We start from the raw sequence: 24220 nt of genomic DNA, 5'->3' as shown, positions 1-24220 counted from the left end.
CCACTAAGCCACCGTGCCCCCCCTTTACATATCAAGTGTAATAAAATTTTTTGTTTAAACAGGAAGGCTACTATTTTAATTGCAACATTTCTTATGTATAAAATTCATCTGTGCATGCTAAAATGATAGTTTTCTGCATTGCCCTAATTACAGAAACACAGATCTTCTGCTCTACATGTACAATGTCACTTTATCAGTTTTACTGATAACAGAAATGTAATAGAATAGAAATGTAAAATTAAATGGAAGCAACCACACCTTGATTGACAGTTCAATATGCACAGATGTTGGTTAATGTAGATTCTAATGTTTATGTTTCACAAAAACAAAGACTATCATCTGAACGTTTGCATGTGATATGAATATTATTAGATGCTATGCCTGTGTTGTGTAATGCTTTCTCATTTAAGAGATTCTCAGTCATCACCAGAGAAAAGAAAGAATGCACTAAATCAGGCCTAAACTCCACCACCTTCCTGCAGACATGTGACCCCTACAGTGCCACATGTGCAGCAAGCATGTGACTTAGTAATCTGCAGTCTGGGGGCAGTTTACCCAAGATGCTTTGCTGGAGAAAGCTGCATGCATCAATGCACAGACTTTGTACACTGTAGGCTTGTAGCTTTGCAGTTATCTGATTTGTTGAGTTTCTTTTAAGTGCACTATGACCCAAGTTATTATTTGTTGTACTGTTTGTTGAGAGATAAATCAAGTTTTATGAAAGTGAAACTGGTGATTGCAGTGAAGATAAAATTATGACATACTTATAGTAATAGACTGGCATTATTTGTACTTTATTTAGGTCTGTGACAAGCTTTAATACCTTATGCAACTGTTTGGGTGGGATGAAAATATACTAAATAATAGGAGATAACCTATAGTCTATATGTTCTATAGAATCTATAACCTCTAACTTTGTGGAAATTCTAATTTCTCATTAGCAAACATTAAAATAGAGGGCAGAAAATGTAAATGTAACAAATATCCATGTTAATATAAATATGTAAATGTAACAATATGCATGAATATAACTTGTCACTATTAGACATTTGGTGCCATTTTAGGTAGGGTAAATATAGTTATCTAGTTAAAGCTAAATAAATCATTTTTAGTCTCATTTAATATTTGGTGATATTGCTTTATTATGACATTTTTAAAAATACGTGTTTTTTTTTTTTTTTAAGTAAAATACTGACAGATTTGGAGTCATCTCGTAATTCATTATAATAGTTTGGAGAATCGACTCTTTGCAATCGACTCTCGGCTCTAAACTAAAGTTATTTTTGTTCCTAAATGTTATTACTTTTATTTGAAAACAGTTGATACCCACCTCACCCTGAGGATAAACAAGTGTGTTAATGATTAGGCAAGGATTTTCTTTACATTGTGGTGTCGCCATTGCGCGTCAATGAGACTTGGTTATTGATAAAGTGCTGTATGTTTGCTGACATCAACAATAAATAACTGATAAAGACGTGTTGCCTCATACACTCGGCACCTGACTGGCTGCTTTAAGACATGTAACCGATTTTTACAGTAATTTAACAGATTAAATGGGTTAAAAAGTGCCTTAATCTGTGCGTAAAAGTGTCTGTCTGCTCATATGAATATCAGGGAAGATTCCCGGGGCGCCATGACTCGGAAAAATCCCCACAAGACCGGAGAAATGGCGGCACACACACACAGCTCTTCACTAATCGTCGCTGAACTATAAAGGTAACCAAACCCTTTCCTGAAAAATAGCTGTTTCATTTGCAGCAACTATTATAAATATGATATCGAGTTTTGGGAGCATGACAAGTTTTCTAAAAGTTGTACAGATAGTTTTGCTTTAAAGCTAGCATGAATGCTAATCAATACAGGAAGCTTGGACAAATTATTTTAAGCTTTCATGCTGACTTGTGGTCAGCTGTTATATCATTTATATATTTCTCTTTTACTCCTTAAACATTCGGGATAAAGGTGTGAGATCGTTGTTTTGTTTTGTGTTTTGTTTTTAGCTTAGCGTGTATTTTAGTAGCTAGTCTGTAATCACAGAGTTAGCTTAATGTCACTACTAACTCTCCTACATGGCGTCTCTTCGGTGTTGTCTGTCATGAATAAAAACAACCTTTTATTTATTTGTTCGTTTGACCAATTTGTGTTCAGTGACTGACAGAAAACAATTTGCAGTATGCGGTTTTTTTCCTTCTCGTCTAACCAGTTTTGACTTTTACTCCTTACTGCAGTGTTTAATCTTTTAGGTCACTGAGATGGACATTTAAAAGAAAGGAGGAGAAATATTATTGACTGTGCGTTGTTTTTTTTTTTTTTTTTGTTTACCCCTCACATGATCCTAGGCTAACTTTTGCAACGAATGACCCTCTGTCACACAAATTCATCCAAGCAGCTAAAATCTCACACATTGTCTCATTGAAGTCCTTCAGTAGACAAAATAATCTTGATGTATTTTGTGGTTAATTTGTCTTTGAGACAAACTAACCACAAAATAATCTTGATGTATTTTGTGGTTAGTTTGTCTTTGAGACAAACCAATGATTTGCGTTTTTTCTAAACATAGTCATCTTGTTCACCTTTCAGCCTGCACCTGCGATATAAGTAAATTTTTAGCTTTACATATACTGTGTTTCATGTGCCTCTGTACAGTTTTCAGCTCTCCTCTACTCCATCTATCTATAAAGTGTGCCAGTTACTGTGTCGTTATTGTTTGATTGGTGGGCGACAATTCTCTTTTAAAAACAACAAGGCTGACATTGTACTGTATGTGGGACTGGTACAGTGTATGAAGTGGAACAGTGGGTGGGAATTGGAATGTGTCCAAACTGAGGGGAAAAAAGAATCATTCATAGGATGCGCTGTTGAATTGGTAGATGATGATGGTCACTATATCAGCAGGAGCTTTTCCAATTTTAAGCCAGGTAACTTCTTCCTAACAAATGGTTCCCTAAATGTTTTTTTTTTGTGTGTGTTTGTGTGTCAGGTTTCACATTAATTTCCTCACCATGGCAGCCAAGTCATCTCTACTAAAGATGATCCTGCTTGGGGATGGCGGCGTGGGCAAGTCCTCCCTCATGAACCGCTATGTTTCGGACAAGTTTGATGCACACCTCTTCCACACCATCGGCGTTGAATTTCTCAACAAAGAGCTAGAGGTTGATGGGTATCGGGTCACCCTGCAGATTTGGGACACTGCTGGTCAGGAGCGCTTTCGAAGCCTGCGCACGCCATTCTACCGGGGCTCTGACTGCTGCCTTCTAACGTTTGGTGTGGACGACGCACAAAGCTTTCTTAACCTTGGGCACTGGAGGAAGGAGTTTGCCTACTACGCTGACGTTAAGGAGCCTGAGAGCTTCCCTTTCATCATTTTAGGCAATAAAATCGATGTGGTGGAACGGCAGGTGACCACTGAAGAGGCGCAGCGTTGGTGTTTTGAAAATGGCGGCCACCCGTATTTTGAAACTAGTGCCAAGGATTCAACAAATGTCGCTAAGGCTTTTGAAGAGGCTGCAAGGCGTGTGTTGGCACTGGAGGATCGTCAAGCACACGTCATGCCCTCAGATGTTGTGGATTTGCGCAGGAAGCCACGCTCTGGCAGTCGCTGTTGTTTGTAACAGCTGGAGGTTTTGGCTAAATCAGTCAGACCATTTAAAGCTGCCTAAGTGACTTTTAAGGAGTTAACAGAGCATTTGTACAGCCCCCAGTAAGTCTGTCAAGGTTTTTAGTCATCCAGAATATATTGATTGTCTAAGTAAATAAGTCAAAGAAACTGGATTTGAGTTAAAATAATTAACAATATTAGACCACATGGTTTTGCGTGAGTACAGAAACACATTCAGCATTATTACACACATGGATTTGACTAACTGTTATAACACATTCAATATGACCCAGATTACCAAAAACCTTCAGAGTCTGTTGGAGTTTCTGCAAAGCAGTTGGCACTGGTGTGCACGAAACTGTGGCTCCAAAAATAAGTCCTGCAGTTTTTGCATTGAGAGCCTTTTTCAGGCCCCAAGCGCTTAAGAAGAATAGAGTTTAATGTATACCAAACCAGTCCGGGTTTTGACTACACTGAAGTGAAACAAAGTTTTGAAACTATTAAATGTGTATAACCACTTACACTCATTATGTGACGTGTTTTTATTTAATCAGGTTCCTTACACATAAATTGCATTTTGACAGGACATTTTAAATGTTGTAAGTAAACATGGATGTTTACGTTCAAGTGCATGCTGATTTAATAGTTTAGGGAAAACACACTAGCCAAGTGGATGGCTATATTAGAATACTAAAAGAATTTGAGGATGTTTTCACGTTTTAGATAAACATGTTGATATAAATATAATTATGGGGGTGGAAAGGTATTCCAGGATGTGTGCTAAAAACATTTTGACTGAACATATTATTTGAGGATCTTTTTTGTTTTTCCACAGTGCCTTTACTCCTCTGATTAATATTCGATATATATTAATTTGGGTAGCTTTCAGAAACACTTGAAAGAACACTCTAGTGGCAAATGAAATAGTCCTGTCCTGTGTTTTAAGCATCATCTACCTGGTGTTTCTACATTACAAAAATAAACAAACTCTAACACACCATAATAACTGCCCGGTTGCAGTGAGGTGCCAGACCTTCACTTAAGAGCTTATACTGTGTACATGTACTATTTTATTTTCCAGCTATTTTATTTTAACTACACATTACAAAGGCCTTACCTTATTTACATCTAGAATGTAACACTTTTTTCTATTATCATCTTTTTAAGTATGTTGGTCCTAATGAAACTGCAATCACTTTTAATTTAATGGTTTGCCATTTTAGAGTTTAATTTATTGCAAATTTGGTGTGATTCTTTTTCCCTCTTAGCTTCATAACTAAGAATGTTTTGTATATATTGACTTAATACCTGCTGTGTTTTCTCTGTAATCTGTTTCACATCTCTGTCAATTTGTTGCAAATAAATAAGGGGTTGTAAAGTGCTTCCAAAGCATATAAATATGGGTCTGATATAAATAAATGAGGGTTTGGAATACGCTTCCAAAAATCAAGCTATTCATAAATGTTCATACTTCTCCTACAGTTCATCACAAGTTACCCTACAAAAACTCACTTCTTTTTAGTATTGAAACACAAATTTAATCCTTAATGAATAGCAGTCCTTTAATTTAATCAAATCAAATTTTATTTGTCACATACACACATACAGAGTACGGCATGCAGTGAAATGCTTTTTGCATCTGTCCGGTATTCAAACATAAGGAATGCAATTTGGGATAAAAAATATAACCAAATGAGGTAGATAAATAAAAAAAGTATATAAAATGTGAAAAATAATGTATATACATATACATAAAGATACATAAATGCGTATGGTTTTAATTATTGTCCTTAAAGTGTCCATGTGCAGTATGGTGTGTATAAAGTGATGCTGTGCTGTGCAAGTCCAGAGTTAATGTGTCAGTGCAAAAATGGTGTGCAGAAAAACAGTGAAGAGGAGAGGTCCAGTACTAGATCTAGATCCTGGGTGTTTCCTGGTTTAAACTCCGAATGGCCTGCGGGAAGAAGCTTCTCCTCATTCTCTCTGTGTTGGTGCAGGTGTAGAAAGTCTTTAGCACCTAAGAGTGTAGTTTGAAGTCCCTTACTGTAATCGTCTCAGATGGTACAGATGCTGCTGGGCCTTCTTCACCAGGGTGTTGATGTGACAGGACCAAGACAGGTCCTATGTGATGTGAACACCCAGTTACCGGAAACTGTCCACTGGGGTCCCGTTGATATTTAGTGGTTGGTATGACCGCTCCTGCTGTGTGCTGAAGTCCACTATCAACTCCTTAGTCTTGCTGACGTTCAGGAGAAGATTGTTCTCCTGGCACCATCTCTCCAGGTTTTTAGTCTCCTGTAGGTAGGCTGTCTCGTCGTTGTTGGAGATAAGGCCCACCACAAAGGTGTTGTCAGCAAACTTCATGATGGTGGTGGAGTTGGAAGTGGCCACACAGTCATATGAGTGCTTAAAGTCCTTTAAGTCTAAAATATAAGTAAACTCTATTGTTTTGGTGAATTTGTGATTTTAATTGATCACCATGACATTGATTCCATACAGTTTCTCACTATATATTACTAATATGTGAAGTATTTTATAAAGTAAATAGCATTTACATAAGATGGTGAATCAATAATAAAAGACTAAGTAAAGCAACATGTAAAAAAACCTTAAGCACTTTGTCTGGTGTCTATATCTGAAGGCTTTTCTGTGGAACAATAGGTAAAGATACAGCTGTTACAAAGCACTGACACTGAAGGCTCCTTCCAAAAATGTTCAGTAAACATCTCCATACAGAAAGCTTCATATCACCCCCTCTGGGGACCTCCACGCCCTGTATGTAGTATTTGCATGTTTTCCCCTGTAATTTCTGGGGTTTTCTCTGGGTATTTCTTTTCAATCTGATAAATCATTCTTTAATTTGTATGAAGTGTGTGTATTATTGTGCCATGAGATGTATTTGCACCCCTCCAGGCTGCCTTGTTCCCTGAGTCCCCAGGGATAATCTGGCTCAGGGATGGATGGACCACTAGGTGAAATAATCATTTTGGTCACTCAGAAGAGGTCATTTTAAATCAAAATGCATGAGGATAACAATGAATACTATAGGACAAGAAAATAGTTTCAAAAGAGCCAAAAGTAAGATTTACCATGATGTCCTCTCTGTACATTTTTTTAGAATTGTCATTAAAACCATCTGTAAAGCCTGTCACAGTTAATGCCCTAAATGACCTGCTTTTTTGGCCTTCTTCATTTTGTACAAAAGGCATATTTATGTACTTAGCAGTAAACTCATAATTTCATACAATGAACTGTTAAAATGACATTTCCAAAATGGTGCTATGTTTAATATTTCATATCCCCACAAGATGGCATCAAAAGTCTGTCAGATTTGTGTGAGTTTGTGTCTGCGTGTGTGTAAGTCCACAGGCTTTTATTATCATTTCAAACATATATACTGATGCAGTACACAATGAAATGAAACATTTCTCCAGGACCCTGGTGCTACATAAAGACACAAAGCTACATAAGACAACACAGAACTAACTGCTAAAAAGTAAGAATTAACCTGTTAACATTACAATTACAGACAATACAGTAAACTACAAGACAGATATTTAAAGCAGTATACAGTCTGTTTGGAGTGCAAAAGTGTTGTAGCAGCATTTAAAAAGTATGTGTGCAGAGATGTAATCTGAGTGCTATAATGTCCAGAATATGTAAATCAGTTCAGCACATTTGCCCAGCAACATTAGCCAGCATTGGGTTCAAGCCACAGCACTGCCAAACCTCTTCTTCTTCTTCTTCTTCTTCTTCTTCTTCTTCTTCTTCTTTTACATAAGATGGTGAATCAATAATAAAAGACTAAATAAAGCAACATGTAAAAAAACCTTAAACACTTCGTCTTTTGTCTACTACTGAAGGCTTTTCTGTGGAACAATAGGTAAAGATTCGGCTGTTACAAAGTACTGACACTGAAGGCTCCTTCCAAAAATGTTCAATAAACATCTCCATACAGAAAGCTTTAACGTATATAGAATCTATATTTTTTAACTATAGATTTTAACCTTCCATAAAAATCCCCCCCTCTATGGACCTCCACACACTTTCATGGTTGAGGGTTCGATTCTCACCTTTGCCCTGTGTGTAGAATTTTAAAAACCTCCTTTGTTGTGCCCTTAACCCTTTATGCTCCAGGGTGCTATCATGAGCACCCTGAGCTTTTTGCACTGTGCTTCTTCTTCTTCTTCTTCTTCTTCTTCTTCTTCTTCTTCATCATCATCATCATCATCATCATCATCATCATCATCATCATCATAAACCTGAAATGCTCTTTGTTTTTAGTTTTAGACACAAAATGAAGTGTGGTGTAGTAGTATGTGGTGTTTTTATATTATTGTTCAAAATCTTAGACCCTGTTAGCTTTGGCAGAATGTATAGTCAGTAAAGATTTAATTATTTATGTTGAAATTGATTTCAAAGGCACCGATCATAACTCAATTATTATTGTTAAGTATTTGATTATTACTGGAAAAAAACAACAACAGACAACTTGTGTATTAAAACTATTTACATTTTTAAACTGCTGTATAAATAACCTAGCAAAGTGATATGCCCAGAACTCAGATCCTTAAAATAGATTTTATCTATAGATTATGAACAAATTTGGTCACATTTTATAAATCTAATTCTCTTGTATTGTGTGACTCAAATGGATCCCGTTTAAAAATTCTATTAGCAGATATTTAAGAATATTCTTACAGAAAGGAATCTTATATGAATGGTCCTGAGATATGATGGAAAGTCTAATTAGAATCCAGTAAAAGCTTCTTATTAGACTCTAGGACTTCTCAAACTTTACTATTTGTTGACAGGGCATTAATACCCTCGTATCTTAGATACATTAGCTCAAATGTGAAAATGATTCTGATTATCAATAAGCATGCAATCATGTCTAAGTACAATGAACAATGTTTTAAACTCATGGTTTCTTAAGTATGTAACTTACTGTAGTGAACCAGCATTAATGTATCCAGTGTTAGAGATTTAAGCACTTATGTATGTCGCTCTGGATAAGGGCGTCTGCCAAATGCTGTAAATGTAAATGTAAGTAGATAAAACATCTAAAAGCATAATGTATTTAATGCACTCTGTATATGAAGCAACAAATAAGCACCTTTTCCAAAGTGGGTTTGGTGAATAAAGACCAAACGCAGCATTTGTTGATCATAGAAAATATCATTTTTACTAGAGAAGGTTACAAAAATCACTTTACAGGATTCATAAAACTTTTCAAATTAAATGGACTATGAAACATCTAGGACTACAATCCCATCAACGTACAATGGCTAGTTATTTTTAGGGGATGAGTGGAAGAAGAGGGAAAAACACTGCCTATCAGAATTCATCAGAACAGTGGACTACACATCACCTACAGAGTGAAAGCAAAAAAGAAGACAATCATCTTTCCATCATGCAATAACGAGGGAACGATAAAAACATCCAGGCACACATCTTTTTATACAAAAAAAAGTACTTGTGGGCACATCCCTGCAGTTACGTCCCCTTTAAACAGAACAGAACATGGAGCAAGAAACTTTAATATTTAGCACTGTATGAGTGGACAACACTAACATGCTTTCAAAAAAGAAGTCTGAAAGAAGAGTCGTGTTGTAAGAGAGAAAATTGAAACCAGCGATAAAAAGATTTACACTACTTTATATATATAAATGCTATGAAAGCAAGGCTTAATTATAAAATACCAGAAAATCATGGAAAATTCTGTACTTGTACATGGCAGTTTTTGGGATGATGTTTATATGCACATAATAAAAGAAATCACTGATTGAATCACAAAACTTGGTATATATATTAAGCCATGAAACATTCCACAAGAAAAGAGCAAAAACCACCAAAAGCATATTTTAAAAAGTTAAATATTATCAGGGGGAAACAGGCGGGAGGACCAGCAAGTGAAATAATTATTTTTGTTATATTTTGAACACTATCACTATGAGACATTTTACACATGTTGTTTTCACTCTTTACCAGAAATGTCACATGATGTCACATGATTTTAATATTTAACACTCGTTTCTGTGCTGGTCGTTGCAGGGAAACATGATCTTCAATCCTGAATGAACATTTACAGTTGTGGAGATTGGGAGGAAAACACAACCACCAGGAGCTCTTTATTTATTTATTTATGTTCACATGCAGTGTTTTATTTAATCTGTTTGATTATGTATGGAATTTCCGTTCTACTGTTAATCTTATTTTTTAATTTATTTTTCCTCTTGCTGATTTTCTTCATTTTTTAATTCCTATCTTTAAATTTTCCTATTTCAATTCATACACTTCCCTCATGTTTAATCTTAGATTAAATCTAATAATAATCATTTATTATGAATCCAAAATTAAAACCCAGTTTTCTGTACTTTTAATTTTTTTTCAGAATTGCTGTCACTGATTTGTTTGTTAATTAGGTTACAATGAATAATCATTTCATTTAGCCACAAAACACACTTTTTTTTGTGGCTAAATAAATCTGAATAAATATATGAGAATTTCATTTCATAATAGTGCAACATATCAAGCACAGATATAAAAACGCTAAATGCCTCACGCTTAATGCTGAGCTAGATGTGAAAGCAGAGCTTCCACTTTCTATGTTTTTAGGATTAATTCACCGATTTGATTTGAATGTTGTACAATTAAGAGAAAGAATATTTGTAAAACAGTGGTTTTGTGGAAATTAAATAAACTAAAGACTTATTGACACTGTTGTCATTTGCACCAGTTATCGGTTTGACCTAATCTTATTGTAGATAAAAATGTTTACTTTTTCTATCATATACAAGATGTTAGAGTTGATGTGGACTAAAAAAGACATATATTTAGAAGCCTGATCAAGGTGGAATATGTCTAATCTGAAGTCCAACCAGGCTAACAATCTGAACAGTTTGTGCTCAGTTAATGAAAATGCATTGAATATCATATTGTTGTAGATTCTTTCTCCATTAATATATATCAATTTTGTTTTAATACATTTCTAACTTACATTAATTTAAAATATCTTATTACTGATATTTTGCCAATTGAGAAATAAATAATAATAATAATAATAATAATAATTATTATTATTATTATTATTATTATTATTATTATTATTATTATTATTATTATCCATTTTAATTATTGGTGGTGATATAATTAAATATTTGATCAAAACATGAATGCTGGTTTTTGTTTATGTCCTACCTGCAACAACCTGCACCACTGTCTTGCTGTCAGTTTCACTCCATTTATTGTATTTTACAGACCTTTCAAAAACCTTCCGTCTAACTCTAGCAGCAGCAGCTAATGTGGCATCTACCATTTTTCTATCCATGGTCTCAAGTACCAGTATAAAAAAGAAACCAAATTAAAAAAAAAATGTTAGTAGTAAAAAAAAAGCTGTTTAGGAAACCATTAACCAAGAGCGAGAGAGAAAGACATCAGAGAAGTTTCATATTAAACCAGTCATACGTTATTAAGTATTAAAAAAACAACAACATTCATACAAGTTCACTCAGTTCCTGCAAAATGTCTGTAGCATGTTAGTGCAGACAGTAAGTGCTGTGAGGTTGTGTGTTACGTCAACAGTGTCAACAGTCGTAACCTGGAATTTTTACTTCAGTTTTAACCACTGGTCTTTAACAAAAAGCACAGAAATAATCTGAAATTATTCTGAATATCATGCATGCATTTCCATACCATCTTACTTACCAAAGTGGAGTAAAACACATCTTATGACCGTCATGTAAAAACGATAAATGGCCTTGTATCATGGTCATAACTGCTCTATAACACACTGTTGCTGTAGCACACTACTAGGCCATGTTAGTTAGCTCTGTTCTGTTTTGTGTGTGTGCGTGTGTGTGTATGTGTGTGTGTGTGTGTCTGTGTGTGTGTGTGTGTGTGTTTAGTTGTGGAATGAAGTTGATGTGTTGTTTACGAATATGAGTTGAGGCCCTCCTTTGAGCGCGACTGCACATCCTGCAGCTCGCCGTCGTCCTTGGTCTTGATGTCCTGGTAGGCATGAGTCTGCTGGCACGCGCCTTTCAGATACGCCCAGTTTGCCGACAAGATCATCAGGTAGTGCACCTGCAAGAAGACGAATGAGGACAAGGAAGAATGGGAGGAAGAAAAAAGGGAGGAAGAGAAAGAGAAGGGGGAGCGATTAGCAGTGAGTGGGTTAGTCAGATAAAACTAGCTATAAGAGTTAGGCTACAATTCGGTTAGCATCTATAAGTCGATTTTAAAAAGAAAATAAAAATTTTAATTAAATGTACACAGTGTTTTAGTTGATGTAAGTGAACGGTAATGTGAAACATGGCTATGATGTTAATTTAGGGTAAGATGTATGTTAGTTAAAAGGTCAAGCTAAGCTACAATTTTTCTATCAGGTAAACCAGCTAACAATTTTTGGTTAGCAGAACATTTTCTGAACTGTTCTAGGAATAATTGCTACAAACATTTTTATATAGTTAGTTTTTATCGGCTAACTGGAAAAAATGTGAACAATGTTCTTATAACACTGTATAACTAGTATTACAGAAGATGTTTTAAGAACATTGCAAAATTGTTAGTTCTTAAATATTACAATCTAACCTACTTAAAACCTGTCGAATACTTACTGAACTTCGTAATAATGTTCTCTGTTAGATAGCAGCAGGCACCTACACCTAACATTGTTTCACTAAGTAAAAAGACAGAGAGCACTTGTTCTGTATAATAATTGTTTATTTCCAATTAAGATTTAGAAAAGAGCCTCTACTTGGAAGCAATTCTATATAACCAAACTTGACAGTGAATAAAAAGTACAAAGATGGCCAAAAGTCAGTAAAATCCACAAGAAACATTACATAGCTCAAAGCCGGAAAACTCTCAGGATCTGTAAAAGTACAATTCATGCCCTTCACAGGTACAATTGATGAAAAGTGAATGTCAGAGTTGAATTGGGATCAAACATTGCACCAAATGTTACTAGTGACCTTTCCTTCACTGCATTAATCCACTAAATAAACTCTTTCAGGCTGTAGTATTTGAACTGCCGTGGCTTTGACGACTGGTGCCTCAGGGCATTTATGGTACAAAGTAATGGACAGAACAAGTCCATTAATACTGATCCTGGGCCTGAGACTTCTTACTCATTAGATTCTATAGCACACACATGACTGGAGATGTTTCTAGTGGACTTAGGTTAACGTTAATATGACAGGTTTTATGGACGTCAATGGATTTAAGACTAACTTGTCATTGACATGGATGAACTGAGTAAACATTCTCTAGAAACCAGACCAAATCTTTTGACTACAACAAGACACAATTTACTGCACTACATGTTCTTGATGATCAATATAATCCTCAGTAAGCTACAGCATAGTCCATAGTGTCAGTAGCACACTTGCTTTGCTCTATCTCCCTTTCTACATCCCTCAACCCTCTTCTACCTCTTCTTTTCTGTCAAAACATTGTCTACACTTTGTGCCTGCCCTCTCGAAAGTGCAAGTTTTAGAACTTAGTGGTGTGGCTGTGGTCGTGGCTCTTAAACTTCAGCACGGCATAGTTATACGTGGTGGCCATCATGTAGATGAGCTAGGAGGAAGAGAGCAGAGGAGAAGAGAGCAAGTGGGTGATGTGGACCTCAATCCTTTATAAATGGGAATCACATTTGCACAAGCACACTGAGCATTAGACAATGAAACTTTGGCATTTGGAGGTTAACCCTCGTGTTGTTTTTGCGCTAAAATTGACTGAGCATGAATTTTAAATTTAAGTCAGAGTATCTGTGGGAGTAGTGGGAGTGGTAAAAGTATCTGTGTGATTGGATAAGAGTGGTCAGAGTATCAATTCAGAGTGTGTTGGAATTGTTCAGAGTGTGGGAATGTCAGTGGGAATGTCAGTGTGTCTGTGGGAGTTTGAGACAGTGGTCAGAGTATCTATTGGAGAGGGTAGGAGTGGTCAGAATATCTGATGGATTAAGTAGAAATGATCTTCTTTAGTTCCTAAAGAAGTACTGTAGGTGGGAGAGGACAGAGTATCTGTGGGATTGGGTGGGACTGGTCAGAGTTTCAAGGTAGGAGTGGTTGGAATGTTCGTGGGAGTGGATGGGAGTGGTCCAAGTGAACCTAGAATCTGTGGGAGTGAGAGAGCACACACTTCTCTGCATGGGTTGTAAAATCACAAATCCTGTCATTTTTAATGCTAAATCTAAAGATATGTCTAGCCTCCATATATGTCATAAACAAAACATGAATATTTAGAAGTCCATAGCTACAATGAATAAATTCATGAATCACCATGACAACAGTCTTCACTTGTTTCCTTGGGTGGTGCAAAAAAGTTATGGTAAGATGTAAATACATGCCATTTGTTGAACATGTGGAAAAATAATACGGTTTTTATATATATTACCAGTGCAATCACAGTGGCTCCAGCTCCAGCACACGCAACAATGTAGAGATGGTAGGACAAATAGAACTGCAGTGAAAGGAAAGATATGTGAGAATAATTCACTCACAGATACTGTTTGTTCATATAAGTATAAATAAAACAACACTTTTAACACAATTTTTTATTCATTACATTGTAATGTTAGCCTCATTGACCAAGTGCATCTCTTCTTATACTGTATATCCATTACAGCTTTCCATATTCTCAGTTAAGTACAACAAGCTAAGCACTTTTTTTCCATTAGTATTGTTAAGTCCAAAAGATTTTATCATCTTGTTATTTAAGTAATGTAATCATGGTTATTAGAGAATATAAACCAAATATATGGCAATATGTTTCATTGTGGTATAAGTCACTTTAGGTAATTCTAAAAATTGTAATGCCTTTGTTTCACTTTCAAAGTTTTAATAGGGTTCTCTCACGTGAACATTTTGAAGAGTGGGTTGAACTTTACCTCGCTGGTGTTGCAAATGTCAGCCAAGGTTTGTCCACATGCTTTCCCAGGATCTGCATTCCAGGGAATGACTCCTGAAGATACAACAGAACACAACAGTTTTATCAGAGACATCATGTTTTTATGTACACAATATGTTATATTCTTTTTCTTAAATCTGACCGACCACATATTACATACAAAATACTATTTATAATCACATTCTGAATTCCTGAGGGCACATTTATACCAACTGTTCCTTAGGGAACAGAGATAAACCTTTATTGTACCTGTCTTTTTTCTCTATAACAGGCAACAAGCCAGGCTCTTTATGGCTGATCAATTCAAATTAGATTGCACAAAGCAGTACGGCTGCATTCTGTTTCATTCCACCTCTTATCCTTTTACTCACCGTACTGCCTCACATCCACACAGATGTTGTCGATAGAGGTGAGGTTGGCAATGGGAGACTTCATGGCAGCGCATGTGGTCCACATGTTGTAGAAGAGGAAGACTGGCACAGCGGAGAAACCAAAGATGCCCAGCCAAGCCAAGCCCAAGATGTAGGTCAGGAACACAAACTGCAGGTAAAACAGTGTATTTGTAATTTTAATACATAGAATAAAGCCATATATTAGTGTGAGCATAGTATAGGTGTAACATAATGACACTATCTGTATGAATTTCATATAATAACAGTGTAGCACAACATAATGAAAAATATTCATAATGAATGTTTAAGCTAAAAACATTTAATTGAATTACATTTGTATGATATACACTGAATGTGAGACTCTTTTACATCCTTAGGTCATATTCATAAAGCGTGGCTAAACTACCAGGAGCTAAAACTGCTCTTTAGCAAAAACCTTTATATATAAGTCCATACATTTTGTTTATGTATGAACATTTGAAGTTACAGGGTAAATTCTTAGGTATATCTCAGGAGCCAATTATACACCAGTACATGAGTAATTAATAACAGATCATAATCCTATTTTTCTGTCTTAACTCTGATGTTCACTTCTATTTTTATTCACAGCAATAAAATTGTAAAGGTGATTTTTAAATTGCCAGTACATAACATTCCCTCAAATATCAGTAATATGATCAGTAGTATTTTAAATAAACACAAACCCTCAATTTCATTGTTCACTGATGTTGTGAGGCAAGTATATGGGTTCAAAATAATTTTCATGAAACATGAAGTAGGTCATTTTGGCATAACCAGAGATACAGGAGTCAATGTAATAATATGCTGACCTAGTTAAGCCTGATCCATGGGGATTAGAGCTACTGCACATGTAAACTCATATTCACATACCTAGAAGGCTTTAAATATCAGTGTTATACTATAGGAAAACTATACTATAAAGCACAAACCATGCTTTACAGGTGCTCCAGGGTTGTCCCTGACCTGCATGTGCACAGAATGTATGATGTTTTGTGTGTGTGTGTGTGTGTGTGTATGTGTACAAGCATGTGTGTGTGCCCAATTCTCACCATGGCACTGATGCAGCGGCCACACACAGTGGTCTTGAACTCGCTGTGCATCTCCTTGACTGCGCTGGTTGTGTAAAAGCCCTCAGCCAGCAGGATGATGCCGTACAGGAAGAAGAAAGAAGCAATGCCATAGATGATGTACTGCAGAATCTGAACACTGGAAAGAAAATACAGAATAAAAACTATTTATTTATCTAAATGATATAGGTTTGTCCTAAAATGTGCATACTATTGCTATAATGTAGTGTTACACTATGATATATGTTCATTTCATCTATTCATTCAAATTTCATCCACTAAAAATATTTTTAAAATTATTTTTGTACTTAACTTGGTTTTAAACAGTGTATTTTTTTCCAAGTCAGATTTGTTACTTCAGCTTTGTTTAGAAATCCCAGTATGAAATGAAAACACATTTTATTCACTCAGCATTTTTATTATAAAAATATTTTTTAATGCTCTATAATTCAAATAGTAATACTAATGTAATCTGAATATGCTAATTATTGTCTCCTAATGGCCGAAGTAACTGCAGTTGATTCTTGTAGCTACAACAATTGTAGGATTTGGGATATTTTGTGTCACCACCTTTGTGGTGACCCATCATCAATTATTCCTTACCCCAAAATAAAAGAATTAGTCAAGAACGTTAAGTAATTTTTGTAATCGGGTGTTGAGGAAGTTCTGCAGGCTTAACCCTATGACTTTAGCCTGGAGTTAAAAACAATAATCTGGCACATATAGCGGTTGGTTATACAGTGATGTTCACAGGCATTTTGGTCACATATATTCAGAAACAATATACAAGACTGCAGCAGATGGTGAAACATAATGTTACCTAAAATACAGTCCTATTTCCTGTTTCTTGCTATGTCTCCATGTCCCTCCCTACCCCTCCTACTCCCCTTCTTTCTTTTCCGTACATATTTATATATTAAGTCCACAAAACCACCAACCAAAATGCACACAGCTCGTAAAATGTAAATTACTGTAAATGGATATGGAAGCAAATCCACAGTTATTATTTTCTGTCACCTTTTTCCATATCTTCTGGTATATATATTCACCTTAACACCCGTCAGAATTTGCATGCACATTTATTTCTATCCCCCCACCCCCACACTCACACGTCACCAAGGGTGGCATGGTCGGCTGTGATGTGGGAGAAGTGGTTCTCCAGCATTGTCATGGTGCTCGTCAGTGCCACATGCCCGCAGCCGCAGAACAGAGCCACGCCTGAGAAGCACAGGATGGTGGCCACCAGTGAGGCGTAAGGGACACCTCCCAGACATTTAATGCAGCAGTCCAAGCAACCTGCAGTATGAGAAAAAGACAAGAAAGTGATTATAACGCAACATTAGATTAGTGAGACACGGCAGCAGTTGGGATGACTGTACTCACTGCACATTAGCCAGATTTAATGATTTTCTGGCTCTGGGGCTAATGTGTGGCAATAAATGAGGTTAATTAGTATCGTTCATAGTATCAAATGCATGCCAAAAGCACCACACATTTCCAACATAGCTCTAATGCAGGTCTAAAGGAGCATTGGGCATCAAATACTGTATGTCTTCTTTAGTTCACTTTGTTAATGTGGACAAACATTTAAACTGTGAAAATTTGAGTTTCCATTAAAGCCGATATTTTACAGTTAGACATATTAATTACTGTTTCCTTTAAGAATCAGAGACACAAATATGTGTCATTGTCCAATTAGTTACAGTCATTTACAGCAGGTGTATTTATACAGTTTAACAGCTGAGTATACAACAATGAAAAGTACTTGGAAAATATGTACCCTGAAAGAAAAGTGTCTAAAACTCCTTCCTAACAGTGCAACAGTAGTCTAAGAAATACCTCCAAAGAATACTTTCAACCAATGGAGGCTTTAGCAATTGTTGGAAAGAGAATAAAATTTTCCTGGAAAAAGAAGCTCATTCCAGGACTGTGGAATGATAGAGTTACTGTACAAGCCTCTTGGTTTGGTAGCTGTAGTGCTTCAAAGGCAAAAGCCCAAGACATGTGGTTTAAGATCTACAGTGTAGATGAGACTCATTGTAACAAATTCATATTAGTTATTTTCAAATAATCATGGTCACAAACAGCAGGAGCTTACAGAGACCTTTATGAAAACATTTAGTAATGTGTTGGACAAACTTTGTGGTTAGGTTAGGCTGTAACATAACCGCTCTATTCTAAAAATATGATATTCTAATCGATTGCTCGATTCAAAATGTTTCCAGATATAAGACATATCATACATTCAGTATTCCTGTTAACTTTCCAACAAATAAAAATATTGTAGCAATGCTATGTCAAAGCAATCAATAAACATTCAGTTAACCAAAACTTGTTAGCTGTGTCATACCAGTTAAACCAAATCAAATTAGAACTTCCTTATCGGTGGAAATTAGAGAACAAAGCAATAATAATAACATTTTATTTCATTTATCCCTTTTTATACATAACATTGAGCAAGTCTTTGAAATACATGAGCAAATGTTTTTAATGACCCAGTGGCTTTGACCCTAATTCAAAAGGAAATTATGTAGACACTGAAGGAATAGTGATACCGAAACCAATCTCAACCAAATGAATCATCACAAATTCCCCTACGATTTCCATCCTTGAAATGTCTTTCTTGGAAATATCACTGACGGGGAAAGGTACTTCACATCTTTTAAATACTTGTCATTGTCACACTGCAGGCATGGGGAACATTAAAAATTATATGCCCATTTAAACATATGAAGAAGAAGACGAAGAAGAAGATGAAGAAAAAGAACAAGAACAAGAAGAAGCCTATGTATGGTACTCATACGGTATGGTACTCATTCAGTCACCTACTGAAGTATAATACTAACATTATTATCTGGTGTATTGTCCATTTTCAGTCTTCTATAGTATAAATTCAAAGGGAGAGCTGGTGATAATGGCTACCTCCCATATCACACACTAGCATACTATGTGAATTTTGAAATAATATGGTGAAAAAGGGCACAGTTTATGGTAATTGGTCACACTGTAGATATGGCTGCAACTTTTTGTCAAATGGGGGATCTTGCATAAGATCTGAATCTCTTTTTGCTGCCTATGATTCTGGTAACTTAACCATACTTAGTATATTCACAGGATGCACTGCATGCTGAATTTTAGTAATTTCTGCAGAAGCAGACAATAAACCAACTGTTTCATTTCATTACTAAGCAAAGCACATGAGTCAAAATCTATTATTTTGGTTCATACAATGAACCATCACACTAAAATTTGGAGTATGCATAGAAAGTAACTTCCTAAATTGTTTCTCAACACCAAAGAATTTTTTAACAGCTCACTGATAAAGAAGTAAATCTTTGGCATGGCAAAAAACAAACAAACAAAGCCAAGAACCATAACCCAGGACAAACCATGGAAGTAAAGTCCTTGAAAGCTTGAGAATTTTGACCCTCTCATCCAGTTAGTGATGCAAATTTATTTCCAAGCCATACCGTCACCTGGAAATTACACAACCATCTGTTCCACAGCGCTGCCCTTTAATGCATCCTGCAGCACTGCTGCAATCAGCAGGAGCCATAAAAGTCTAACAAATTAACCTGTGATCAAAGTTATTGTATATATATAAATTAGATGCCATAAAATGACGGAGTAAAATGCAGTAAAACTGGGTAAGCTTTGCATTTTACGAAAAGTGATGTTTTTGCTTTTTTAGGTTTGGTGAGATTTGCTTTGTTGGGTGTGTTGAGATTCAGGTATGGTGATATGGGCAAAATGGAGACAATAGACCTAGAGGGAAAATATAATGTTCTTTGATCATTTGAATCTTATATAATAGCTGTTAAAATAGGTCTGCTAAAACACACACACGCACACACACACAGGCATACACACATACACAGACTGAGAATAAAAGAGGGTGTTACAATCACATGCTCTTGCGCATTCCACTTTAGTGTTTCCATGGAAACCCTTTTCCATCGGCATCCTGAACACTTTCCAATCACAGTGAAGCGGACGACGTGAAGAAACGAGCGCTTCCTCTTTGTCAAAAAACCATTACTGTACAGTCATATCAAGAAACACACTTGGAATGCTATGACACTTTGGTCTGCTATGTTGCACTGCAGTGTTAGATACACACTACTGTATTTAAGGTACAGTCAGTAGTTTTGGTAAATTTGTTTATGTTTGGAAAACCAAAATCCAAACAAATAGATTTTTAGCATTTCCCTTTCAAACCACACCCACCAAAACACGCATGGCCAATCTGGTGCTAGAATGTTGCTGTTTATTTTGGTGATGAAAAAGGAGACAGACAGCGGTCAAAATGAAACATGATAATTACACTAACTAATAACTAAAAACATGCATTTTACAGTATTTAATAGCTGTAAATCCAAGTAATTATCTCCTTTAAACAGAACAAAGGACAGCAAGGGAAGACGGAGCTGCTGTTCTCAGGCTGCAGTTTTGGAACGAGTTGTAATATTTATCGAAGATCATGTGAAAGGAAAGAGTTAAGCCTGAGAAGCAGTGAGTGCTGAGTGAGGAGCTGAAGTTCTGATGAGTGATTGCATAAGAGCATGAAGGAATGTTACATAATTGATTTATCCAATTAAGACTCATGGTGTAATGAGGCAAAATAAGATTTGGTGGCCACACTGGCTGCCTCGATACAGAGTGAAACTCCAGTACTGGGCTTAAATACGGTTTTAGACGTAAACCATTCATGTAACATACAATAATGTCATTTCTAAGTACACAATTAATGAGTCTACAGGTCCACTGTACTATGTCAATAAACAGTTTTAAATATTAAACTTTAATTAATATATTATATATCTATATATAATATATCTAAATATTAAACAGATATTAAATATATTTTTTAGACTAGTTACTTATTTTCCTCCCATTTTGGAAGTAAAGTACATTAAGTAATTGTTAATTCTGAAACTTATCATCTATAAATTAAAAAAACTGCTTAGAGAAGAATCTCTGGTTTCTGGGGTACCCCAGGTTCTATAAAAAAAACAAAGATTTTGTGGATCACCAACATCCTACCAATTCTAGCATTCTAGTATTCTAACCCTCAAAGCATAGAAATGCCTGTAAATATTTCATTTTAAATCACAGACAAATTGTTTAGATAATAAAAAGAACCTCTAATCTATCTATTGTGTATTTCTGACAAAATACTAAGGCTAAAATCAAACTAGCTGTCAGTAATACTGGTTAATGGAAGAGGAGAAGATTTCTATATTGATATGGCTGACAGAGAAATAGCTGTTCCTTCTCAACATGATGGGTTGAATTATGGGTCCATAATTTTTTTTCCTGTTTCCAGCAGGAGCCGTAAGTCTGTCAAATTACAACTGACTGAATATTTAAATAAAAAAAGAGACTCAAATCTGTCTATGGATGAACATACACTGACATTTGTTATCACATTAACATTGCTTAACAATCCATTTAACACTTTGTTGCTCTTTCTATAAACTGCTTATGATTAATACTTTGTCAGCTAGACATGTGATATGTAAGAAAAATGACTGTATATTATGTGATAATTCTTTTTCTCATCTCTCTCATCTGCATTGAAAGTTAGAAAGTGAACTAGTTGGATAGATCTGTTTTTTTAATGTATAGGAAATCAATAACTTACTCATTACAACAAATATTATGGGCCAATGAGTCTCTGAATCATCTTTTTAATAAAAAGGACATCATTATTTAGTTTACATAATTTATTTTTGCACTCTGCCATGTATTTATTTTGTCACTTAATGAAAGAAATTACAACTCTTACCTCAGTTACTCATCTCTGATTCTTCCTGCCTCCTGCTGCAAACATGTGTGTATGAACTGCTGGTAGCTGAGGGCTCTGTGCTGGGAAACTAACGACTTAACCCACATTAAAACAGCAGGCATACCAGGCTCTAAAACATTATTGCTTCTTCTGATGTACCTAAGATTAATACCATCAATAAAGCAAATTTACCATAGGAACATTCTCCAAAGGCAAGATAATGAATAAAAACGAACTAAGAACAGACTCCAAGCCCGGTTAAAGCCAAAAGGAAAGGAGTTAATTAATGTAAACGTCTGAGATAGCACTGCTCCTGGTTAAGAGATAAGTTCAACTTTCATCTCTGTCAATTTATTCAGCATTTAGATTCAGCCTGTGTCGGGTGAGTAAGGTCAGATGAGGCTACTCAGACCTGACCTGCATTAATACAATATTAGCAAGCGGATGTTTGATGAGAGCAGATCTCAATATTTGGAGCAGAAATTATCCAGAAGGCCGTTAGCACTCTTTGTTACCGTCTGAGTCTGAGTGTACAGGAAGGCATGGCAAACAAAAAAATTTGCGTGAGCAAGTGCTCATGAATTTTACGTGAGCGGGAGCTGACAATCAGATATGAAGCTATGATATGGGACAGCCATGTTCATTAAAGGGGAGCATGTTGGATTCAGAACATTGCTCATGTGATGCTTTATGTGTTCAGAAAAAGGTTTTAGTAAATACATTGTCCTGTATACGTCCACTGTGGTATAAAAGACTGATTTGTCTATATCTTGGGAAGAAGAACAAGCAAACAAGTTTGTCAGAAAATGTTGCAGGCACGTACGCACAAAAAGAGTGCACGGGACTCAAAAAACAGTTCAGTGCAAATGTGCACATGATGTTGCTGAACATCACGTATTCACATCATGTATGCACGTATGTCATATTTTATAAAAAAAATAAATAAATAAATAAAATACATATAACAAATTATAATCAGTTGTCTGATAAAATTTCACAGAATCCCCATACCCAATCCCCAACTCCATACTGAGTTGCACAAAATATAAACAAAATAATGTGCAAAATGATTTACCTATAACGTTACTGCTAATGTTTTAGATATAAAAATTTATATCAGATGACACTATTTTTTTTGGGATGCCAAGATACATTTTCTGTCAAACGTAATTAAAAATAAAAACAAAACTTAAAATTTTTGGCTGAAACAGAAAAAGAGCTAAAATATATTATTTTGTCAGTTTTGCTTAACTTTTTCCTAGCACCTCTCATGCATTGACGACCATTCTGAAAACATTTTTGTACCCAAACCCAATTCCAGTTTTGATCAACTAGTGTTCTAATGAAACAATCCTAGGTTTAAAAAATGATTGCAAGGAAAAATCACCATGCTGTATCCAAAATGCTTCAAAGAGGCCTGGCAACAATTTAAAAACAATACAAAAGACTTCCTCTCTCCACAGCTGAACACTAGGCTCAGTGTGCATCTACTGCAGCTTTCTGAAGGCTTTCAGCATGTTCCGCTGTTTATCTCTGATGTTCCCCATAAAGCTGAAAAAAATCTGTTCCCTTGGAGAGCAGTACAGTCGAGTCAATGCCAGGCAGTTCAGACCAAGAATTAGTGAAATGAAAAAGAAATCATGTGACAACAAGCAAACGAACAGAGAGACAGACGGACAGGGAGAGTAAGCGAAAGAGAAGCAGAGTGAGCAAAAAGCATTTTTCGGCCCAGGGGCCAGTGAAAAGTGGTTGTCATGGAAGCATGTTACCCATGACCCAATTGAGCGCAGTTGACGGTCTCAGCGTTGCCACAGTTTCCACACACTTCCCACACACATGTACCCCCAGGGTGTGTGTGAGAGACAGAGAGTGTCAGTTTGAGAGAGATGGAAACAGCACAAGAGTGAGAAAGAGCAAGGCAAAATGTCTATGTGGGTAAGCTTAACTTTAACCGTGCATATAATAATAAACAGCAGAGGGTAACAAGCCACTGGGTGTGTCTGAAACCTGAATGATGCCTGTAGACTGTAACACAGAGTCATGAAGCTAGCATACATATAATTCTTTTTTCCTTATGCCATAATCCCGTTCATCATTTCTGCCAACGTGAACGTGTAGAATAATGGATCCATGTCATTTTATAACAAATCATACAACCATTATAACAGTACAAAGGAATAAAGTACGACCAGACATTGTGATACAGCATAGCGTGAGAAACATTACCACCCTGAAAATTATTATTTTCAAATAACACTATGTCCCAAAGTTTTTCCCTTATTTTTTAATACACAGATGGTGTGCATGTGTCGGTAGGCTGGGGGATGGCGAGATGATGCCCTTTTTGCTTCTTTTCAGTCCCTGCGGCTCAGATGGTTTGTGAACGGGTCATTTGTTCCGGTTCTGTGCCGCATTAATAGCTGACACTGCACAAGACCCAGAA

At 36.0% G+C, this 24220-nt stretch overlaps 2 protein-coding genes across 4 annotated transcripts in view; one reads left to right on the top strand and one right to left on the bottom strand.

Annotated features, from left to right (window-relative positions):
• Positions 1–1439: 1439 nt before the first annotated feature.
• rab9a (RAB9A, member RAS oncogene family) lies at positions 1440–4125 on the top strand. Its single transcript, XM_060860200.1, has 2 exons — positions 1440–1716; positions 2981–4125. The coding sequence occupies exon 2, from the start codon at positions 3003–3005 to the stop codon at positions 3609–3611; it is 609 nt and encodes a 202-aa protein (XP_060716183.1). The 5' UTR covers positions 1440–1716; positions 2981–3002; the 3' UTR covers positions 3612–4125.
• A 4631-nt stretch (positions 4126–8756) lies between these two features.
• The window catches only part of gpm6ba (glycoprotein M6Ba), a 36379-nt gene continuing 20915 nt past the window's right edge, over positions 8757–24220 (bottom strand). For 2 of the 3 annotated variants that reach the window (XM_060860202.1, XM_060860201.1), the window contains exons 2-7: positions 17099–17285; positions 15972–16128; positions 14881–15049; positions 14490–14563; positions 13997–14062; positions 8757–11683 (exon numbers count right to left, since the gene is read on the bottom strand). In XM_060860202.1, coding sequence (XP_060716185.1) covers positions 11531–11683; positions 13997–14062; positions 14490–14563; positions 14881–15049; positions 15972–16128; positions 17099–17285 — 806 coding nt within the window. In that variant the 3' untranslated portion in view covers positions 8757–11530. Of the gene's footprint in view, positions 11684–12300; positions 13178–13996; positions 14063–14489; positions 14564–14880; positions 15050–15971; positions 16129–17098; positions 17286–24220 lie in introns of those variants that run through there. The other variant, XM_060860203.1, reaches the window with a different exon arrangement.

This window comes from Tachysurus vachellii, chromosome 24, assembly GCF_030014155.1.
Source record: "Tachysurus vachellii isolate PV-2020 chromosome 24, HZAU_Pvac_v1, whole genome shotgun sequence".
In the NCBI taxonomy this organism is placed as follows: Eukaryota; Metazoa; Chordata; class Actinopteri; order Siluriformes; family Bagridae; genus Tachysurus; species Tachysurus vachellii.
The sequence above is the reverse complement of the archived record's forward strand: the minus strand, read 5'-3'. Positions and strand labels throughout refer to the sequence as shown.